At 37.8% G+C, this 17,060-nt stretch overlaps 1 protein-coding gene across 1 annotated transcript in view; it reads left to right on the top strand.

Annotated features, from left to right (window-relative positions):
• The window catches only part of LOC134663544 (uncharacterized), a 216,629-nt gene that overhangs the window by 110,396 nt on the left and 89,173 nt on the right, over positions 1 to 17,060 (top strand). The window contains exon 3 of the mRNA XM_063519941.1: positions 12,683 to 12,786. Within this exon, the coding sequence (XP_063376011.1) occupies positions 12,683 to 12,786 (104 nt within the window). The remainder of the gene's footprint in view (positions 1 to 12,682; positions 12,787 to 17,060) is intronic.

The raw sequence follows: 17,060 nt of genomic DNA, 5'->3' as shown, positions 1-17,060 counted from the left end.
ATCGTTTTGTTATGAACAGATTTGAGTAAGATAGTAGAATTAATGAGAGAGGATATCTATCTAAGTAAGTATCTGAGTAAGAAGTTAAGAAATACATATGTAGAATGAATGTTTCTCGCCATGGATTACTAATATGTTGCATAAAATTTATTGTCATATTTTACTTTCGCATAGCAACCCTTGGCAGAATCATCATTTCGCAGAATTACTTTTTGCATAAGCTTCATGGCATACTGTTGTTTCGCACAATTTTGTAAAGCAGAATAATGCAATGGCATAATCTCAATTTGAAGAATAATACTATAATCGAATAATTGTTTTGCCGAAAATTGCGTCGCATAATATGTACTTGGCATACTGTCTTTTCGCACAATTTCCTTAGGCAGAATAATTCATTGGCATACTGTTGATGAGAATAATATTTTGATGGATACTTAGTTTCTCGCCGAAATAGGTACCCTACTACACCAATGAATACCTACTCCAACAGTACCTATTGAGCAGGGGTCGCAGTTCTAACCTAACCTAACCTACACTTCTGGAAGCAGTTTCTTTTGAGCAGGGGTCGCAGTTCTAACCTAACCTAACCTACACTTCTGGAAGCAGTTTCTTTTGAGTAGGGGTCGCAGTTCTAACCTAACCTAACCTACAGTTCTGGAAGCAGTTTCTTTTGAGTAGGGGTCGCAGTTCTAACCTAACCTAACCTACAGTTCTGGAAGCAGTTTCTTTTGAGGGGTGTGTAATGATCCGTATAACAATTTTTGATATATTTTCAAAATATATAACAACTTTTGATATAATTTCATGGTGTATAATCAAACTTAAGCGGTATAATGAACTTTTGATATAACAACAAAATAACTATTTTCATGGGATATAATGTTTAATCGATATAAAAGCTATTCGATATAACGTTTACTGGATATAATGAATATTTGTTATAAGTATTTATGGTATAATGTATTCAAATGTATAATAATAAGTTGAGGTTATAATAAAAAAAGTCGGTTCTGGCGCTTCGCCGGCCGCTACCGCGGCACGCTCGCTTCGCTCGCTCGGCTCGCGCGCTGTAGGGTCGCAGTTCTACCTAACACTCCTCCTCGCTTCGCTCGTCGTCGTACCTAACTGAGACCTGCCTTAAGTTCGAATACATAGGTTGTTATAATAGTAGTAAATATTACAAATTATACCAGGACTACATTATGCCAACTGAGCGTTATATCGAACTTAATTATATACGCTGTTAATGTTAGATTAGAAGTTGTTATATTACAAGTTCATTATACTTGACGATAGTTAGACTCTTTAAGAATATACCATGTATTGTTATAGCAAAAGTGCATTATGTCCCTCAATCGTTATATCGACTAAAAATATATCAAAAGTTGTTATATGGACCGTTACGCACCCTCTTTTGAGTAGGGGTCGCAGTTCTAACCTAACCTAACCTACAGTTCTGGCAACAATTTCTTTTGTGTAGGGGTCGCAATTGTAACCTAACCTAACCTATAGTTCTGGCAGCAATTCCTTTTATGTAGGGGTCGCAGTTCTAACCTAACTTAACCTGTAGTTCTGGCAGCAATTCCTTTTGTGTAGGTTCAGTCAGCGACATGAGTATTATGCGGTAACAATTTCGGCAGAACTTTTATTCTGCTGCATAACATTCTGCGAAATTCAAGTCTACAATATGAGCAATATGCCATAAGAAATTCGGTGGAATGTAATTTATGCTACATACAATTCTGCGTATGTAAAATCGACGATAGTAGTATTCTGCTATTCAAAATTCTGCCAAATGAATGTTATGCGACATGACAGTTATGCTAATTATACAATTATGCAAAAGTATCATTCGGTTAAAAATGTTTCTGCGAAACCTGCTATGCGAAGTGTATTTCGGACAATCGATATTATGCAAGATAAAGGGAAGCCTTCTCGCCATATTACGTTACTTACTTAATGGCGCAGTGACCCAAAATGAGTCTTGGCCTCCGACACGAATACACGCCAGTTGTCTCGATCCTGTGCCATCTCCCGCCTTATCGGCATGGAGATCGCGCAGGTCTCAACAATTTGCTATCAATTAAAAAAAAACGAAAACCATGATAGGTAACTACTGATAACATAGGTTGTCCATTGTATCTACGTATGCCTTCTAGAAACAGGATGTTTGCGTGAATATAATTATGGACATTTAGGTAATATTTGGGTATTTACTAATAAATTTACCGACTAAAGAATCGATTCATTCAGTTTAAAAACTTAAACCTTAGGAATTAGTCCAATGAATTCCAAGATTCTAAATACAATGGAATGGAAGGCCTTTTTCAAATCAAATCAAACATGGTGTACCTAATAATTATGATACTTAACTCGGGCATCTCAAATTTCAAAATCATCATTTTCTACACTTGAAGTGGATGAAGAAATAAAATAAAAAGATGGAATTCAAAACTGCTTTGAGAAGTCTGTTTGTTCAAAGTTATCCCCGCTTAGGGTTGCCATGTGGCAGAATTAAATGTTCGGATAGAAATCCGGACATCACCCTAAAAATCCGGACTTTTCTTGTAGCAGAGATTTGGCGTAGCTTGAACGACGCCCCAGCGGCACGCTTCTCTCTGCGGTGTACTGGATCGTGGATCTACTTTTCCCTTTCCCTTCGGCTGATCCCGTAGCCCCCTCCCCGGGCGCGCATTTTATTTTTATAAGGTCATTCCTAAAAATCCTGCCAAGTCCGGCCGCAATCCGGACAAAGGGTCAAAAATCAGGACATATCCGGACAAATCCCGACGTATGGCAACCCTACCACCGCTTCACTCCAATGACCAATGACCAGTCAATTATGCCTCTACAGGGGCATAAAACTAACTTCACGATATTCTACTTAATTGAGAGGTATTATCGTTAGATCGAAGCATTCCAACTTTTAAACTGTCATTTAATCTTAGTTCTTAAGTAAAACTTATTAAAGTCCATATTCAAATGGTTTTAGAATAGATGTTTATATGTAGAAATGTTTTACTTTTTATGACTTCAAGCGGGCCTTTTGACTTTATTTATCTATATTTAGTAGAATGCATCTAATGAGATGAAATGAAACTGTTTTATAAATAAGACATTGTAAACTTATAGTAGTTTATGTGACTGCTACATAATGAAGGGCATTAAAACACGAGTGTGGGTTTAAGAAACGAACGAAGTGAGTTTCTTAAAAGGATTACACGAGTGTTTTAATGCCTAATTATGTACAGTTACATACACTACTTTATCTACACACATATAATTACCTTCTTTTATACATTCACTAACCTCATATTTTAGCCGACATCCATCGTTGCTCTCTGGCGGAACTCGCAGATTTGAGAGGTGCCGTCTCCTTAAATATCTTTATCTACACACATACCATAAACTGTCTATGATGCCTTCAAAATTCGTAAATAATGGCCCACATTACGATAAACTGTTTTGTTACAGCAAATTTCTTATCTGTGAAAATGTGGTAATAGCTTCATTACTATATCAAAATCGATTTGGTAATGCATTTCAAATTTCGAACATCTCTGAAAAAAAAAGCAATTTGACTTGACCCCTATTCTAATATCAGTTGAGATAACGTTTTATTCGAAATCAAATGACAATTGCATACAATATTGACAAATCTCGCATGTTAGTCGGTATAGGACGATATGGTAATCGACCCCGACTCTAGTTTGTCTCTGAATTAAAAAAAAACTACGGATGCCTGACGTGCGTGAAAAAAGTTTTCATTTGTCGCCATTTGACGTACAGTTTATCTTTTAATTAGTTTATAAGTAAAAAATAATTTGTTTTGTTGTTTTTAAAGGAACTATAACAAAAGTTTCGTGTAAAATGTGCGATAAACATACTTCGGAGACGCCATCTCATATCCGCGAGTTCCGTCAGAGAGCAAAGTCGGCTGTAATATGAAGTTAGTGAATATATCATACAAAGTTTATAATATGTGTGTAGATAAAGCAGTGTATGTAACTGTACATAATTAGGCATTAAAACACTCGTGTGATACTATTATGAAACTCATTTCATTCGTTTCATAAACCCACACTCGTATTTTAATGCCTTTCATTATGTAGCAGTCACATAAACTACTATTTTATCACTAATTTTACATGAAACTTGCTTAAAATTTGTTTAAAAACAACAAAACAAATTAATTTTATACCTAAAACTAATTAAAAGATAAACTGAACGTCAAATGGCGGTAAATGAAAACTTTTTTCACACATGTCACGCATCCGTAGTTTTTTTTAAATTCATAGACAAACGAATGAAGTCCTTATTCTCATGTCACTCGAGACAAAATGTCGTACGGTTTATATTAAAAAAATATACTGAATTGACGTTTCGTATCGATAATTGTTTTAATATCTATGGATACTAGAATAGACACCCACTTGAGTTTTGACAGCTGTTCCAAATTTAAACTCATAACCTTACAAAAATCTATAAAGTTATAACTTTAAAGTACAGATTTTACCTACTACCACAGATAGGAAAGTACTCATAGTAAAATTGGTTGTCATAATGCTGGTCATTTCCTATGGTTTCTGAATGCATTTTAGAGCATTAATGATATGTGCGTAGATAAAGTGTTATTGCGTCATTTGGAAAACGATAAATGCCTTGATGGATAGGTAATAATAACCCTTATTTTTAAGAGTGTAAAGTTTACTATAGTCTTATATAAAATTTTATTTTAGTGCAGTGGGGCGCAATAAATTGCTATATATATAAAAAATCAGTGTAATAAGACATTTGCATAATTAGGTATATACGACAATTTGAACTTTGGACGCATTCTGTCCGGAATGGCGGGAATATGCAAGCGACAGGCGGCGCGATTCGGGAAATGAATTAGAGATTCATTAGATATGAAATAGTAAAGATATGTGACGTTCCACGGCAAAAGGTACCATTTACCCGGCTGAATATTGGAGCTGCGTTGATAATAGCATAAGCTGTGTTGCCAACTCGGATTTTGAAAGAATGCTAGACTAATGTCTAGATTATGCCAAAATTATGCCAAAGATTTTTTAACCACCTATGCTAAAAAAATGCTAAAATATCACTTGAAATTAGACACTTAAAACACATAAATTTTTCAAAATTACCGCCTTTTTCTACTGACAAGATCTGCTTGACCAACTTTATATAGTCCGTTGACGTCCATCCGTCCACCAAAGTCAAAATTCATATGAAAATATGAACCACATAAGGCGATGGCGCATATTGTTGCTGCAAACTTGGCTTAGAGTAAATTATGCTAAAAAAAATGCCAGATGCTAAATGGAAAATTTTGGTGCCAAAGCGAGTGAAAATATGCCAGATCTGGCATCATTAATGCCAAGTTGGCAACACTGAGCATAAGCGCCAGCCGCCATAAGGTACCTTGTGGAGTAAACGAGGAGAGGCCTTTGCCCAGCAGTGGGACACTAAACTAGGCAAATAAAAAAAACCGGGCAAGTGCGAGTCAGACTCGCGCACGAAGGGTTCCGTACCATAATGCAAAAAAAAAGCAAAAAAAAAAACGGTCACCCATCCAAGTACTGACCACTCCCGACGTTGCTTAACTTTGGTCAAAAATCACGTTTGTTGTATGGGAGCCCCATTCAAATCTTTATTTTATTCTGTTTTTAGTATTTGTTGTTATAGCGGCAACAGAAATACATCATCTGTGAAAATTTCAACTGTCTAGCTATCACGGTTCGTGAGATACAGCCTGGTGACAGACGGACGGACGGACGGACGGACAGCGAAGTCTTAGTAATAGGGTCCCGTTTTACCCTTTGGGTACGGAACCCTAAAAACGAATTCGATTAAACTAGGAGTACATTCTTTTTTTCCCCGGTCCCAATACGGCTGGTCACTGCGGGATCGTCAGACCACAACCCTCCAGCTTTAAAAAGAAATACAAAACAAGAGAACTGTTTATTAATTTGCACCTACAACACAAGAACATTAGCATCAACAGAAAAAATGTTAGAATTTAAAAATGCTATTGAAACAATTAATTACGATATAATTGGACTATCAGAAATTAGAAGGCAAGGCTACAGTATAGAAGAAGATGAAACACATATATTTTGCTATTACGGCGAAACACAGGGCCACCTAGGAGTCGGCTTTCTGTTACGGAAAAAGTACAAAACAAACATAATAAGTTTTGTGGGACTCTCTGAGAGAGTCGCTGTACTAAATTTACAATTTGAACATGAAACAATGTCTATTATACAAGTACACGCGCCCACTAGTGCCTCTCCTGATGAAGACATTGAAACCTTTTACCATACTATCGAGAAAGCGCAATTGATTTCGGAGAAAAAACTATTTATAATTGGAGATTTTAATGCGATTATTGGTACACCGAAAAAAGAAGAGAACTTCATCACAGGAAACTACGGGTCAGGAATAAGGAACAAGAGAGGACACAGACTAATACAGTTCGCCACAGAAAACAAACTTACGATAGTTAACACCTTATTCCATAAAAACTTAAAACAATGATGGACATGGATATCGCCGGACAAAAATACTAAAAATGAGATAGATTATATTTTAACTACTACTCATTCGAAAACTATTAGAAACTTTGAAGTCTTGACACCGAAATTCCCGTCGGACCACCGTCTTCTACGCGCTACAGTGATGGTATCAAAACAAAAATTTATTCGAAGAAAATTTCAAAAACCCCTGCCACATGTTTTTAAAAACGAAGAAGAAAGTATTCGGTACAAAAAGAGATTACAAGAAAACATAGAAGAAATAATAAACAGTACTATGGAAGAGACAACCCAAGAATTATATGAAAAAATAACAAAATGTATATTATCGAGCGTAACAAGCTCTACAACCAAAAACAGTAAAGAAAAGTCGTCCATAATATCAATTGAGACTAAACAGTTAATAAAACGCAGACATGACTTGCAAAATAAAAAACCACTTACGAAAGAAGACAAAACAACACTGAAAATGCTATATAAAAAAGTAAACAAAAACATTAAACAAGAATATAATCAACATAGAATATTAACACTAGAAAAACACCTATCAACATCGGGAAGCATGAAGAGAGCATACAAAGAGCTTAATAAAAGCAAAAATTGGATATCGAAATTAAAGTCCAACTCTACCGATACAGAAAATAGACAAGACATACAGGAAATTGCAACTCAATTCTATAAAAATCTATACAAGAAAAGACAATCAACCCTTATGGAAAATAAACCGGATACTCCTGAAAACAACGAAATAGAAACACACCATAGTCCAATCAAAAGCTTCGATGAAAAGGAAATACTTCAGCTAATAAATAAACTTTGCCCAGCAGTGGGACACCACAACAGGCTATCAAAAAAATAAAAAAAATAAACTGAAAACAAGGAAAAGTCCTGAACCAGACGGTATAACAAATGATTTATTAAAGGCTAGCTGTCCATTCATACTCACACCCTTATCTATGATTTTTAATAAGATACTACATACAAAAAAAGTACCACAGGAATGGACTGAATCAAACATAACTATTATCTACAAAAAAGGAGACCCTACTGAAATTTCTAATTATCGCCCAATAAGCTTAATGTCCAGTCTCTATAAACTTTTTTCAGCAGGAGTACAGTCAAGAATAACACCACAACCTATCTTGGTGTAGAGCAGGCAGGTTTCAGAAAAGGTTTCAGTACAATCGAAACTCATAGAAAAATACTCAGAATTCAGGAGACCACTCTACCTTGGCTTTATTGATTATCAAAAAGCTTTTGACTCTATCGACCACGAAGCAATATGACTGCAGCAAAAGTCCACCCTACATACATAGAAATTATTAAAAACATCTATGAAAATTGCAAAAGTAGAGTCAAGCTTGAAAATACCGGTCCTGAAATAAAAATAGAGAGAGGAGTACGGCAGGGGGACCCGCTCTCTCCGACTCTATTTATAATCGTCCTAGAACAATTGACTAAAAGCTTAAATTGGAATAACAGAGGCATAAGAATGTCACTACAGGAACTTACACATCTCTGCTTCGCTGACGACATCGTGCTAGTTGCCGAAACAGCAAGAAATTTGCAGTACATGATCTCATCACTAAGTACAGCTAGCAAACAAATTGGCCTGGAACTTAATGTACAAAAAACAAAATTGATGACAAACTTCAAGGAAACACCCGTTATCATAGAAAACTCAGAAATTGAGTACGTAAAAAGCTTCGTGTACTCAGGTAAACAAATATCTTTTAACGCATCAAACAACTTAGAAGAGATAGATCGAAGAATCAAGAAAACTTGGAATATGTTTTGGAGTAAGAAAGAAGTTCTAAAAAGCAGTCTCCCACTTAAATTGAAAAAGGTAGTAATAGACTCTTGCCTACTCCCAACTATGACATACGGCAGTCAAACATGGAAATACACCGAAGAAGCCAAAAACAAAATTAGAAGCTGCCAAAGGGCTATCGAACGGAATATTCTGAAAATAAAACTAAAGGATAAGATAAGACATAGTGATATTAGAGCAAAGACAAAAATAATAGATGCGTTAGAATACAGTTTAAAATCCAAATGGAAATGGGCCGGCCATGTGGCTAGAATGCACACCAAAAGATGGACTAAAGTGGCCACGCTGTGGAAAGGACCAGACGGCAAAAGAAGACACGGCAAACCAAACGCCAGATGGTCAGATGAACTTCGCGACATACAGGGTGATTCAGGAGACGTGAGCAGGACTAACACTGTGCATTTCGTAAATTATAAGCAACTGTTTCGTATCAGTATTAGTGAGGTTAACGTTAATTTTTTAGTCGTGTTGAAAAAAAAAATATTAAATTTATTTACGACATGCATGGTCACCCTACAATTAGAATACTAAACTACCGATATTCTGTGTCAAATTGAATGTCATCACGGTCTGGTTACGTTTGAAAACTCGTATCTCTTTCAAGTTTGACAGTTTATTTTCTTCGTAATCATAATGCTGTCATTACGGTTAAAGAGGTTTTATGTTTATTAATTAGGTCTTGTAGGGTGACCATAATTGTAGAGAATTAAATTTGGCCTCGCCATAAAGTTAAAAAATAGGAAAAAGTGTGGTTGTTTCACCTAAATACGACGGTGATCGATCAATTATCAGTTACTGAGTGTGCAGGATTAGTCCTGCTCACGTCTCATGAATCACCCTGTAGATAAGGACTGGCCCAATACTGCACAAGACAGAAAGAGATGGCATGAACTGGAGGAGGCAGTGTTGCCAGGGCTCTGGAGTCATAAGTTACGTTTCGTTTCCCTAAAAGTCACGTTTTTGCTGCTCAAGTCACATTTTTATATTATTGTAGGTAAAATCGATTTTGTTAGAAGAAATTCAGAAAATAATACATTTCACAAAAAATCTACTAACCTTATATATGATTTTTAGGGTTCCGTTCCTCAAAAGGAAAAAACGGAACCCTTATAGGATCACTTGTGCGTCTGTCTTTCTGTATGTTCGTCTGTCACAGCCTATTTTGACGGAAACTACTATTACAATTAAATTGAACTTTGGTACACATATGTAAATTAGTGACCCATATACATAAGAGATAAAAAATAGACGATTTAAGAAAACTTCGTTTTTTCGTAATTGTTCATCATAAATAAAAAAAATTGTTTAGAGTGAATATAAATATAAAAAAAACCGGCCAAGAGCATGTCGGGCCATGCTCAGTGTAGGGTTCCGTAGTTACCCGTCTGTCAAAATAGACTATTTGCAAAAACTCAAAAACAGCTATACTGATTAGGTTCGCTATATTTTTCCTTGAACGTGGACGCATTCATTGGAAACATACGGTCTTAGATTTAGTCGAAGTAAAACCGAGTATTTAAAGTTCCCATTTAGCGGGAAAACAACATCTAAACTTAAGAGGGGCCCAGGCCGCCGCCCGGTGACCTGGTGGTGTGGTGGTCAAACGTAGAAAAAGACCTCAAACTATTCCAGATGTCAAAAGAGACAACCCAAAACAGAGTAGCTTGACGCAGAAGAGTGAGGAGGCCCGACCCCAAATAAAGGGAACATCAGGGAAAGAAGAAGAAGAAGATATTTTTCCTTAAAAGTCTTTACTAGGCTATGACTTTATGATTTTTTTTTCATATTTATTGGACCCATGGTTCAAAAGTTAGGGGAACTAAAGGGGAAAACACAACTTTATTTCTTTCAGATCGATAATTTCCGAAAATATTAAGTTAATCAAAAAATGAATCGTGAAGACCCGTATTCGTTTTAAAAGACCTATCTAACGACACTCCACACTATAGGGTGGAAGCGAAAAAAAAATTCATCCCCACTTTAATGTAGGGCAGCCACCATATTTTTTTTTCTAATACACAAAATAGTTCTTTACATATGGGACTATGGGTAGATGACAGGAAAACCTATTATAAATGTGAAGTCAAGCGTGAGTCGGACTTAATGTACGGAACCCTTGGAACGTGAGCCCGACTCGCACTTGGCCGGTTTTCTTTTTGAAAGCACTCATTTAATACATTTATATTATTTAACACAAAAATAATCAATTCTACCAGTATTGCAAGTGTCAACTTGGGTGCGTTCACCGCGTTCCTAAATAATACGAATTGCAGAACTAAACTTGTCCAAACTTCGACTAGCTTCAAAAGTCACAAAAATTGCCTCAAGATCGTAAGTCACGCACATGTCACACGAGAAGGCGAAAAGTCACGAAAAATGTGACTTTTGTGACCATCTGGCAACACTGGGAGGAGGCCTTTACCCGTGAGGGGTCCTAACCAAATTATATAATTATAAAAAAAAAAGATAAGTTTAAGTGTACAAAATATATAAAACAAAAAAAATGATGATATGATATGATGATGCTCTCCTGACCGATTTCGGCCCCAGCGACTGTGTGCTCTGGACTAGGCAATTTTTAGCTCGTGTTATTAGAGTGTAGCTGATCCACTCTCTGATGCGCTCTTAGGTGGCTCACGTACCCTATCTTCTTGCTAAATACTCGAGCGCATTTTGGGCACGTCAGCACACCACCTACATAGTTGTAGGAAATTGAGGTTGTCGGCCGAGTCTTAAGCTCATCACGTTTTTTGTCGAGCTCACTGCGGCGTTCCGTCTCAAAAATGTTAACTCTATCATTAATGAGGCGCCGCCATTCGGGCCGCTGCGCTGCCTTCCTCTCCCAGTCAGAGGGCTCTAGTTGGCATCTCTTCATATGTCTTTTCAGAACATCCTTATATCGTAAGTACTGGCCACCGCTTTTACGCTTACCATTCTGGAGTTCTGAAAAGAAGATACGCTTCGCCACTCTGTCTTCTGACATCCGAGACACGTGCCCACACCACCGCAGCTGCCGCCTCATCAGATACACCTCAATGCCTCCGACATTTGCGCGCCTCAGGACGTTTGTGTTTCTGACCCGGTCCGTCCATTTGATATTCATAATATCTCGGAGGCATTTAAGGTGGAATCTGTCAAGTGTACGTATATGCTTACGGTAAAGGACCCATGTCTCAGATGCGTACAGCAGGTTCGGCAGCACCGCTGCCATGTATACACTAATTTTAGTGGAGAGCTTCAGGTCATGGGAGCGAAATACCTTTGGCCGGAGTTTCCCGAACGCCACAGCTGCAGCACCAATTCTAGCATTTATTTCAGCATCTAGGTCGTACTTTGCTGTTATCGTGCTACCAAGATACCTGAACCTCTCCACCCGCTTCAACATCTCGTCACCGATACATACACTCGCATTTGGTTCGTTGTCAGGGACGTTGGCCATGACTTCCGTCTTTTTGACATTTATTTTAAGACCAAATGTAGTGCAAGCATCATGAAGACTTGACATTAATCTTTGTAGACCTTCCGCTGAATTTGATACAAAGCATAAATCATCCGCGTACATAATTTCTGTCATTACAGCATAGGATACTTTGGTACGGGATCTAAATCTTGAAATGTTGAAAAGTCCTCCATCCATGCGGAACCGAATGCCTATGCCTTCTGACAAGTTTTTCATAGACTCCCGAACAACAAATGCGAAATAAAGTGCAAACAGAGTCGGTGCAAGAACGCAGCCCTGCTTGACTCCGCATGAAACGGAGAAAAGCTCAGACTGTTCGCCGTTGATAGTAATGCAGCACTTCATTTCATCATGTAGGAGTCGTAGTAGTTTCACAAACTTGTCAGGGCATCCAAGCTTTGTCAAAATTGTCCAGAGTGCTTCGCGGGGGACACTGTCGAAGGCTTTTTCAAGATCTACAAAACATAGGAACATAGGTTGAAGTTGCTCTCTGCTTTTTTCAAGCAGTTGGCGAACGGAGAAGATGGCTTCACATGTCCCCCTATCCGGCCTGAACCCAAATTGGGTTTCGGGTAGTATAGTTTCCGACAATGGCAGTAGGCGGTTGAGGAGTATTCTAGCGAACACTTTTCCCGGGGTTGAAAGTAACGATATGCCCCTATAGGAATTACAGTCGGAACGGTCTCCTTTGCCTTTGTACAGGGAACATATTCGGGAGATCTTAAAACTTTCTGGTACATGCTCCTCATCCCACATACGCACAAAATATTTCCATATTTATTTTTTTATTTTATTATTTATTTTACATTCTTTTTTTGAAGATACCAAGAATCTTTTTTTTTCTTTTTTCAGATGTACAGGGGTTAATCACTGCAGCTTCGTGCTTCGCGAGGACTACCCCCCGGCGCGGGGGTGGCCGGCGGGGGTGGTTTACATCAAATACGCCTGCTTTGACGGTACGTATCGTTCGGACCGCTTCTAATTCATAAATTACGTCATTTCAAATTAGGGAGGGGGGAGTCTGGACATCGGATGACTGTAGCATGAAGTAGAAGGAAATGGGGTCATTTGAAGCATGATTTTTGGATGATTATAGGGGGGGGGGGGTCAAAAATCGTCAAAAATTGATGACGTAATTTATGGACAGCCCCTTAACAAGAAACAACGACTAAATGGGAAATAGCTCCATATACAAAATGAGTCCACCAAACTACCGAACCTAATAAAATAAACCATGTCAAAATTCAAACCGCACATGTGTACATGGCCTTATAAAGCCAGTGTCACACGTGCGTCCATAAATCGTGTTTATTAAAACTTTGCCCCAGTTGCGTAATTGTTACAGCGACATGACGTCACGGATGTCAAAATTGGCAGTTGTTATTAATGGTGACGTCACGCTTGGAATTTTTCGCCCATATGGCGTCAATGGAGTCCAAAAAATTAATGGTTAACCTACCTATTTGAAACAAATACCTACATTTTAAATTACTTTCACTATTGTCTTAATAAACGGCTCAAAATTATTTTCGTTGTTTTGTTTCTTGTTCCCAAAAAATGTGACGGAGTGGAGCTTTTTGTATGAGATGAAATTTAGTTTTTAATTTCTCTAGTAAGTATGAAATATAATGTACAACTAGAAAGACATCCAATATCACTTGACTTTTTATTTATTTGATACAAGACAAAAATAGAAGCGTGACAGAGTGGTTAAAAACAAGACAACGTAAAGAAGTTTGACCCAAACACCTAATGGTGTTGTTGTGGCTCTGCTCCTAATTTTTATTAGCCACAAGTGAGCTTTTACAATGAAAACGACTTCTTTTATGAGGCGAAAGAATTGCTTTTTACATACAGTGCGTATTTAATGGGCAGTAAAAGTAGTTGAACTAATTTGTTGACAGTTTTCTTTATAAAAATGTAAGAATCTTTCGAACTATTTTATAGTAAGATTACGAAATAATTAAACCAATCAAATACAAACTAGGTCTAGATATTTGAAAGTTCGAATCGGGCCGATACTCGTATATTGGGACAGCGATTTAGCAACCGGACCTCTACCTTACTTATACCGGGTGTGGCCTGTAATATGAGCAAAAAATTAAACTGTAGGTTGTACTCCTCATACTGACCAAAATTTGTTCAACGACTTTTAAAAATAACCTGTAGCTTGATTTTTAATAAGTACACTTTTAAAGTTTATTCTAAAAAGCAATGTATTGCGGATTTTTTTATGTTTAATTGCGTGACAAGCAACGTCAATCACAATGATATGGCGTGGCGATGGCGTCCATTGAAGATAATATTTATTTTGTATGAAAAATAGGGAGTCTAAATACTTCATAATTTTTAAAAGTTGTTGAACAAAAGTGTCACTGTTTGAGGAGTACAATTTATGTTTTGATTATTTGCTCGTGTTACAGGCCACACCCGGTATAATTACCTGAGACTAGATGGTAGGTAAACACTAAAGATGTATTATAATATGGTATCTTTATTAGGTCGATAGTTCGATAGGTACCTACGTTTTAGTTAGTAAGAATTCTCAATGGCCCTAAAATATATTATTATCCTTAACAATAAGTTGCGAATCGTAATTTTATGACTATTGTTATCTACCCACACCATACTTGCCCACTGTGGCCGCAATAACGTCCCTAAGCCCCCTAAGGAGTCTAAACTCTAAGCAAAAGTCACTAACTAACACCGTTGAAATTATTGGACTATACACCGTGTTACAATTGTAATAAAGTGCATTGTTACTTTAATTTTTTGATAGTACTTAGTGACTTTTGCTTGTCACCCGACGAAATGAACTACACTCTAGATAACTCCCGCTAGTGGTCGTGTTGATAACTTGATAAATGATTTTGACTACTACGAACAAAAAAAAACCGTTGGGCATATTTTGTACCGAAACTGATTGAAATAGCAAGAGAAGTTCCTTCGTAAGTACGTTTCCGTGAAAATACGATGGATGATATCCACTACATCCGTAAAATACCTTGAAAACAAAAGAGATACAGAATAACAAAATGTTTATAGGCCAGTCACATTTAGGTTTCAAGCAATTTTAAAACAAGTTTATGTTCAAAATTACTAAAGGATTTTTTTCCCTAATTCCTGCCAATATTATATAAGCTGTCATCGCCTTGTTACCGCGATCAATGCAAATAAGAGGCTATCCTAGTAACATCACGCACAGACTTCAAAATTAATTGATAATGACACCAAATTTATAACCGTCGTTTTGATAACGACCAATTTAAATATACCGTCAGCGTCACTTTTATTACGTTCACACAGAGCTTAATTCAGTTTTAAAGACATGTGTGTTTCCGTGAACATTTGGTGGCTATAAACTTATTGTAACAGCTCCCTATTCCCACGTGCCCAATTTCTATTGTATAAATCGGCCAGATAGAGTAGATCTCAGCTGCTCCTGAGGTGTCATTTTAATCGCTTACCGTCCACGGGCGAATCAAAGGTTTAAGGAAAACCATTTTATGCGCTTTCTCTTCTTACGTATACTTCTTACGGATCTGGATGTCATGTAACACTGATCATCTGAGATGTCAGATAACGCGCGTTCGAACAACGGCAAAGGGAACCTGCGACTCCCCCGCTTCTCTTTTGTTCTCACATGCAGGGCGGGTCAACTAAATCTGGTCGGGTGTTTAACTTGCCGATACATTGACGGATTTACCCCAAAATTTCTGAAATCAAGGGCTGTGTAATGGAGTATGGCAACAAATATTTCGGGCGTCACGTGCGTGTGATTTGCCGGATGTGTATAGACTGTTGGGTATTGATCTTTGTCGGGTTTAGGCAAAATGAAGGTGACGAGAATTTGTTCATATTAATCCTACTGCGACAGTGGAAAAAATAAAACGGTGGCGGTCCACATTTATCAAAGTGAATTTAAAAGTTTGAAATATCCTTACGCCATAACAACTTTCGCAAAATGTGATGCCCCACTGCCGATGCTATAATTGAGTAGCGGTGAGCAGACTCTTTTCTTTACCTTGTAATACAGTCATTATATGTTTTGAGACAAACAAATTAATATAGTTTTCAAACCTGTGTGACGTGATACGTCTAGGTGTACTGTTTAAAATGCACCACTCTCCCCCCCCCCCTCCACCTGACGCTCGACCCCCCCCCCCCCCCCCCACCTTGAAATGTGTCCCCGTTGGTAGGTTTTTGGCATTCTCACGAAAACTATAATAGATATCAAAAAAGTGTCAAGGACAGAATTAATCCTCATTAAATTTAGAACAAAAATGGTCTTATGTGTTTTATTATAAGTTGGACGGTATTCAAGCTATAAGTACTTGTATAACCTTAAAATAACAAAATAACCATACTAGTATGACGAAATGCAGAATATCTTCAAAACGGCTAGACCGATTTTAATAAAATATACCTAAAAATCACCGCAGTGAAGCCAGCTATCAAACAAAAGAAACTACATCAAAATCGGTTCATCCGTTTCGGCGTTACGAAGTCACAGGTAAACACAGAAATACAAATTTTTTTCAACTGCACCCAATAATTTTGTAAACCGATTAATTTTGATCAATTATTTTAATGGGATCATGTCCCTTGAAGTTTTAGCTTTACGAAAAGTTAAAAAACATGGAAAACGGCCCAGTATTTTTCAAATTATCGGCATTTTCCCGATTTGTGAGTGGTTTCGTGTTATCACGCGCACGAGTTGCCCTTGACCCCTATAAAACGGGGGGTAGGGGAGGGGTTGTTATCAGTCACTTATCAGAAGTTGACCGGTACACATATCCGCATATTTTCCCGTAAAGAAGACCTGTGAAAAATGGAAACCACTGAAGCTGAAGTCCGCCAAGTCGTCCAGCTCAGCTCCTGCAAGAGGGGCGTAGCCAACGTTCAGTACCCGCCACGCTGAATTTAAGTCAATCTACAGTTTGCAGAGTTTACCAGAGGTTCCAACGGACTGGATCCTTTACTTCAAGACCAAGAAGCGGCCGCAAAAAGTGTACATCAGAGAGGGACGACCGCTTCATTGTCACAACATCTCTCCGAGATCGACACCTGACAAGCGTTGCCATCCAACAGCGTCTGCGTGAGATACGAGGAGTGGCTGCCAGTGAGTGGACAATAAGAAGAAGACTTAAGAAAGCGAACTTGACGCCCAGGAGGCCTGCAACGGGGCCCAGATTGCTGGCGCGACACCGTACAGCCCGAAGAGTTTGCA

This window comes from Cydia fagiglandana, chromosome 4 (genome assembly GCF_963556715.1).
Source record: "Cydia fagiglandana chromosome 4, ilCydFagi1.1, whole genome shotgun sequence".
Taxonomy (NCBI): domain Eukaryota; kingdom Metazoa; phylum Arthropoda; class Insecta; order Lepidoptera; family Tortricidae; genus Cydia; species Cydia fagiglandana.
The sequence above is the reverse complement of the archived record's forward strand: the minus strand, read 5'-3'. Positions and strand labels throughout refer to the sequence as shown.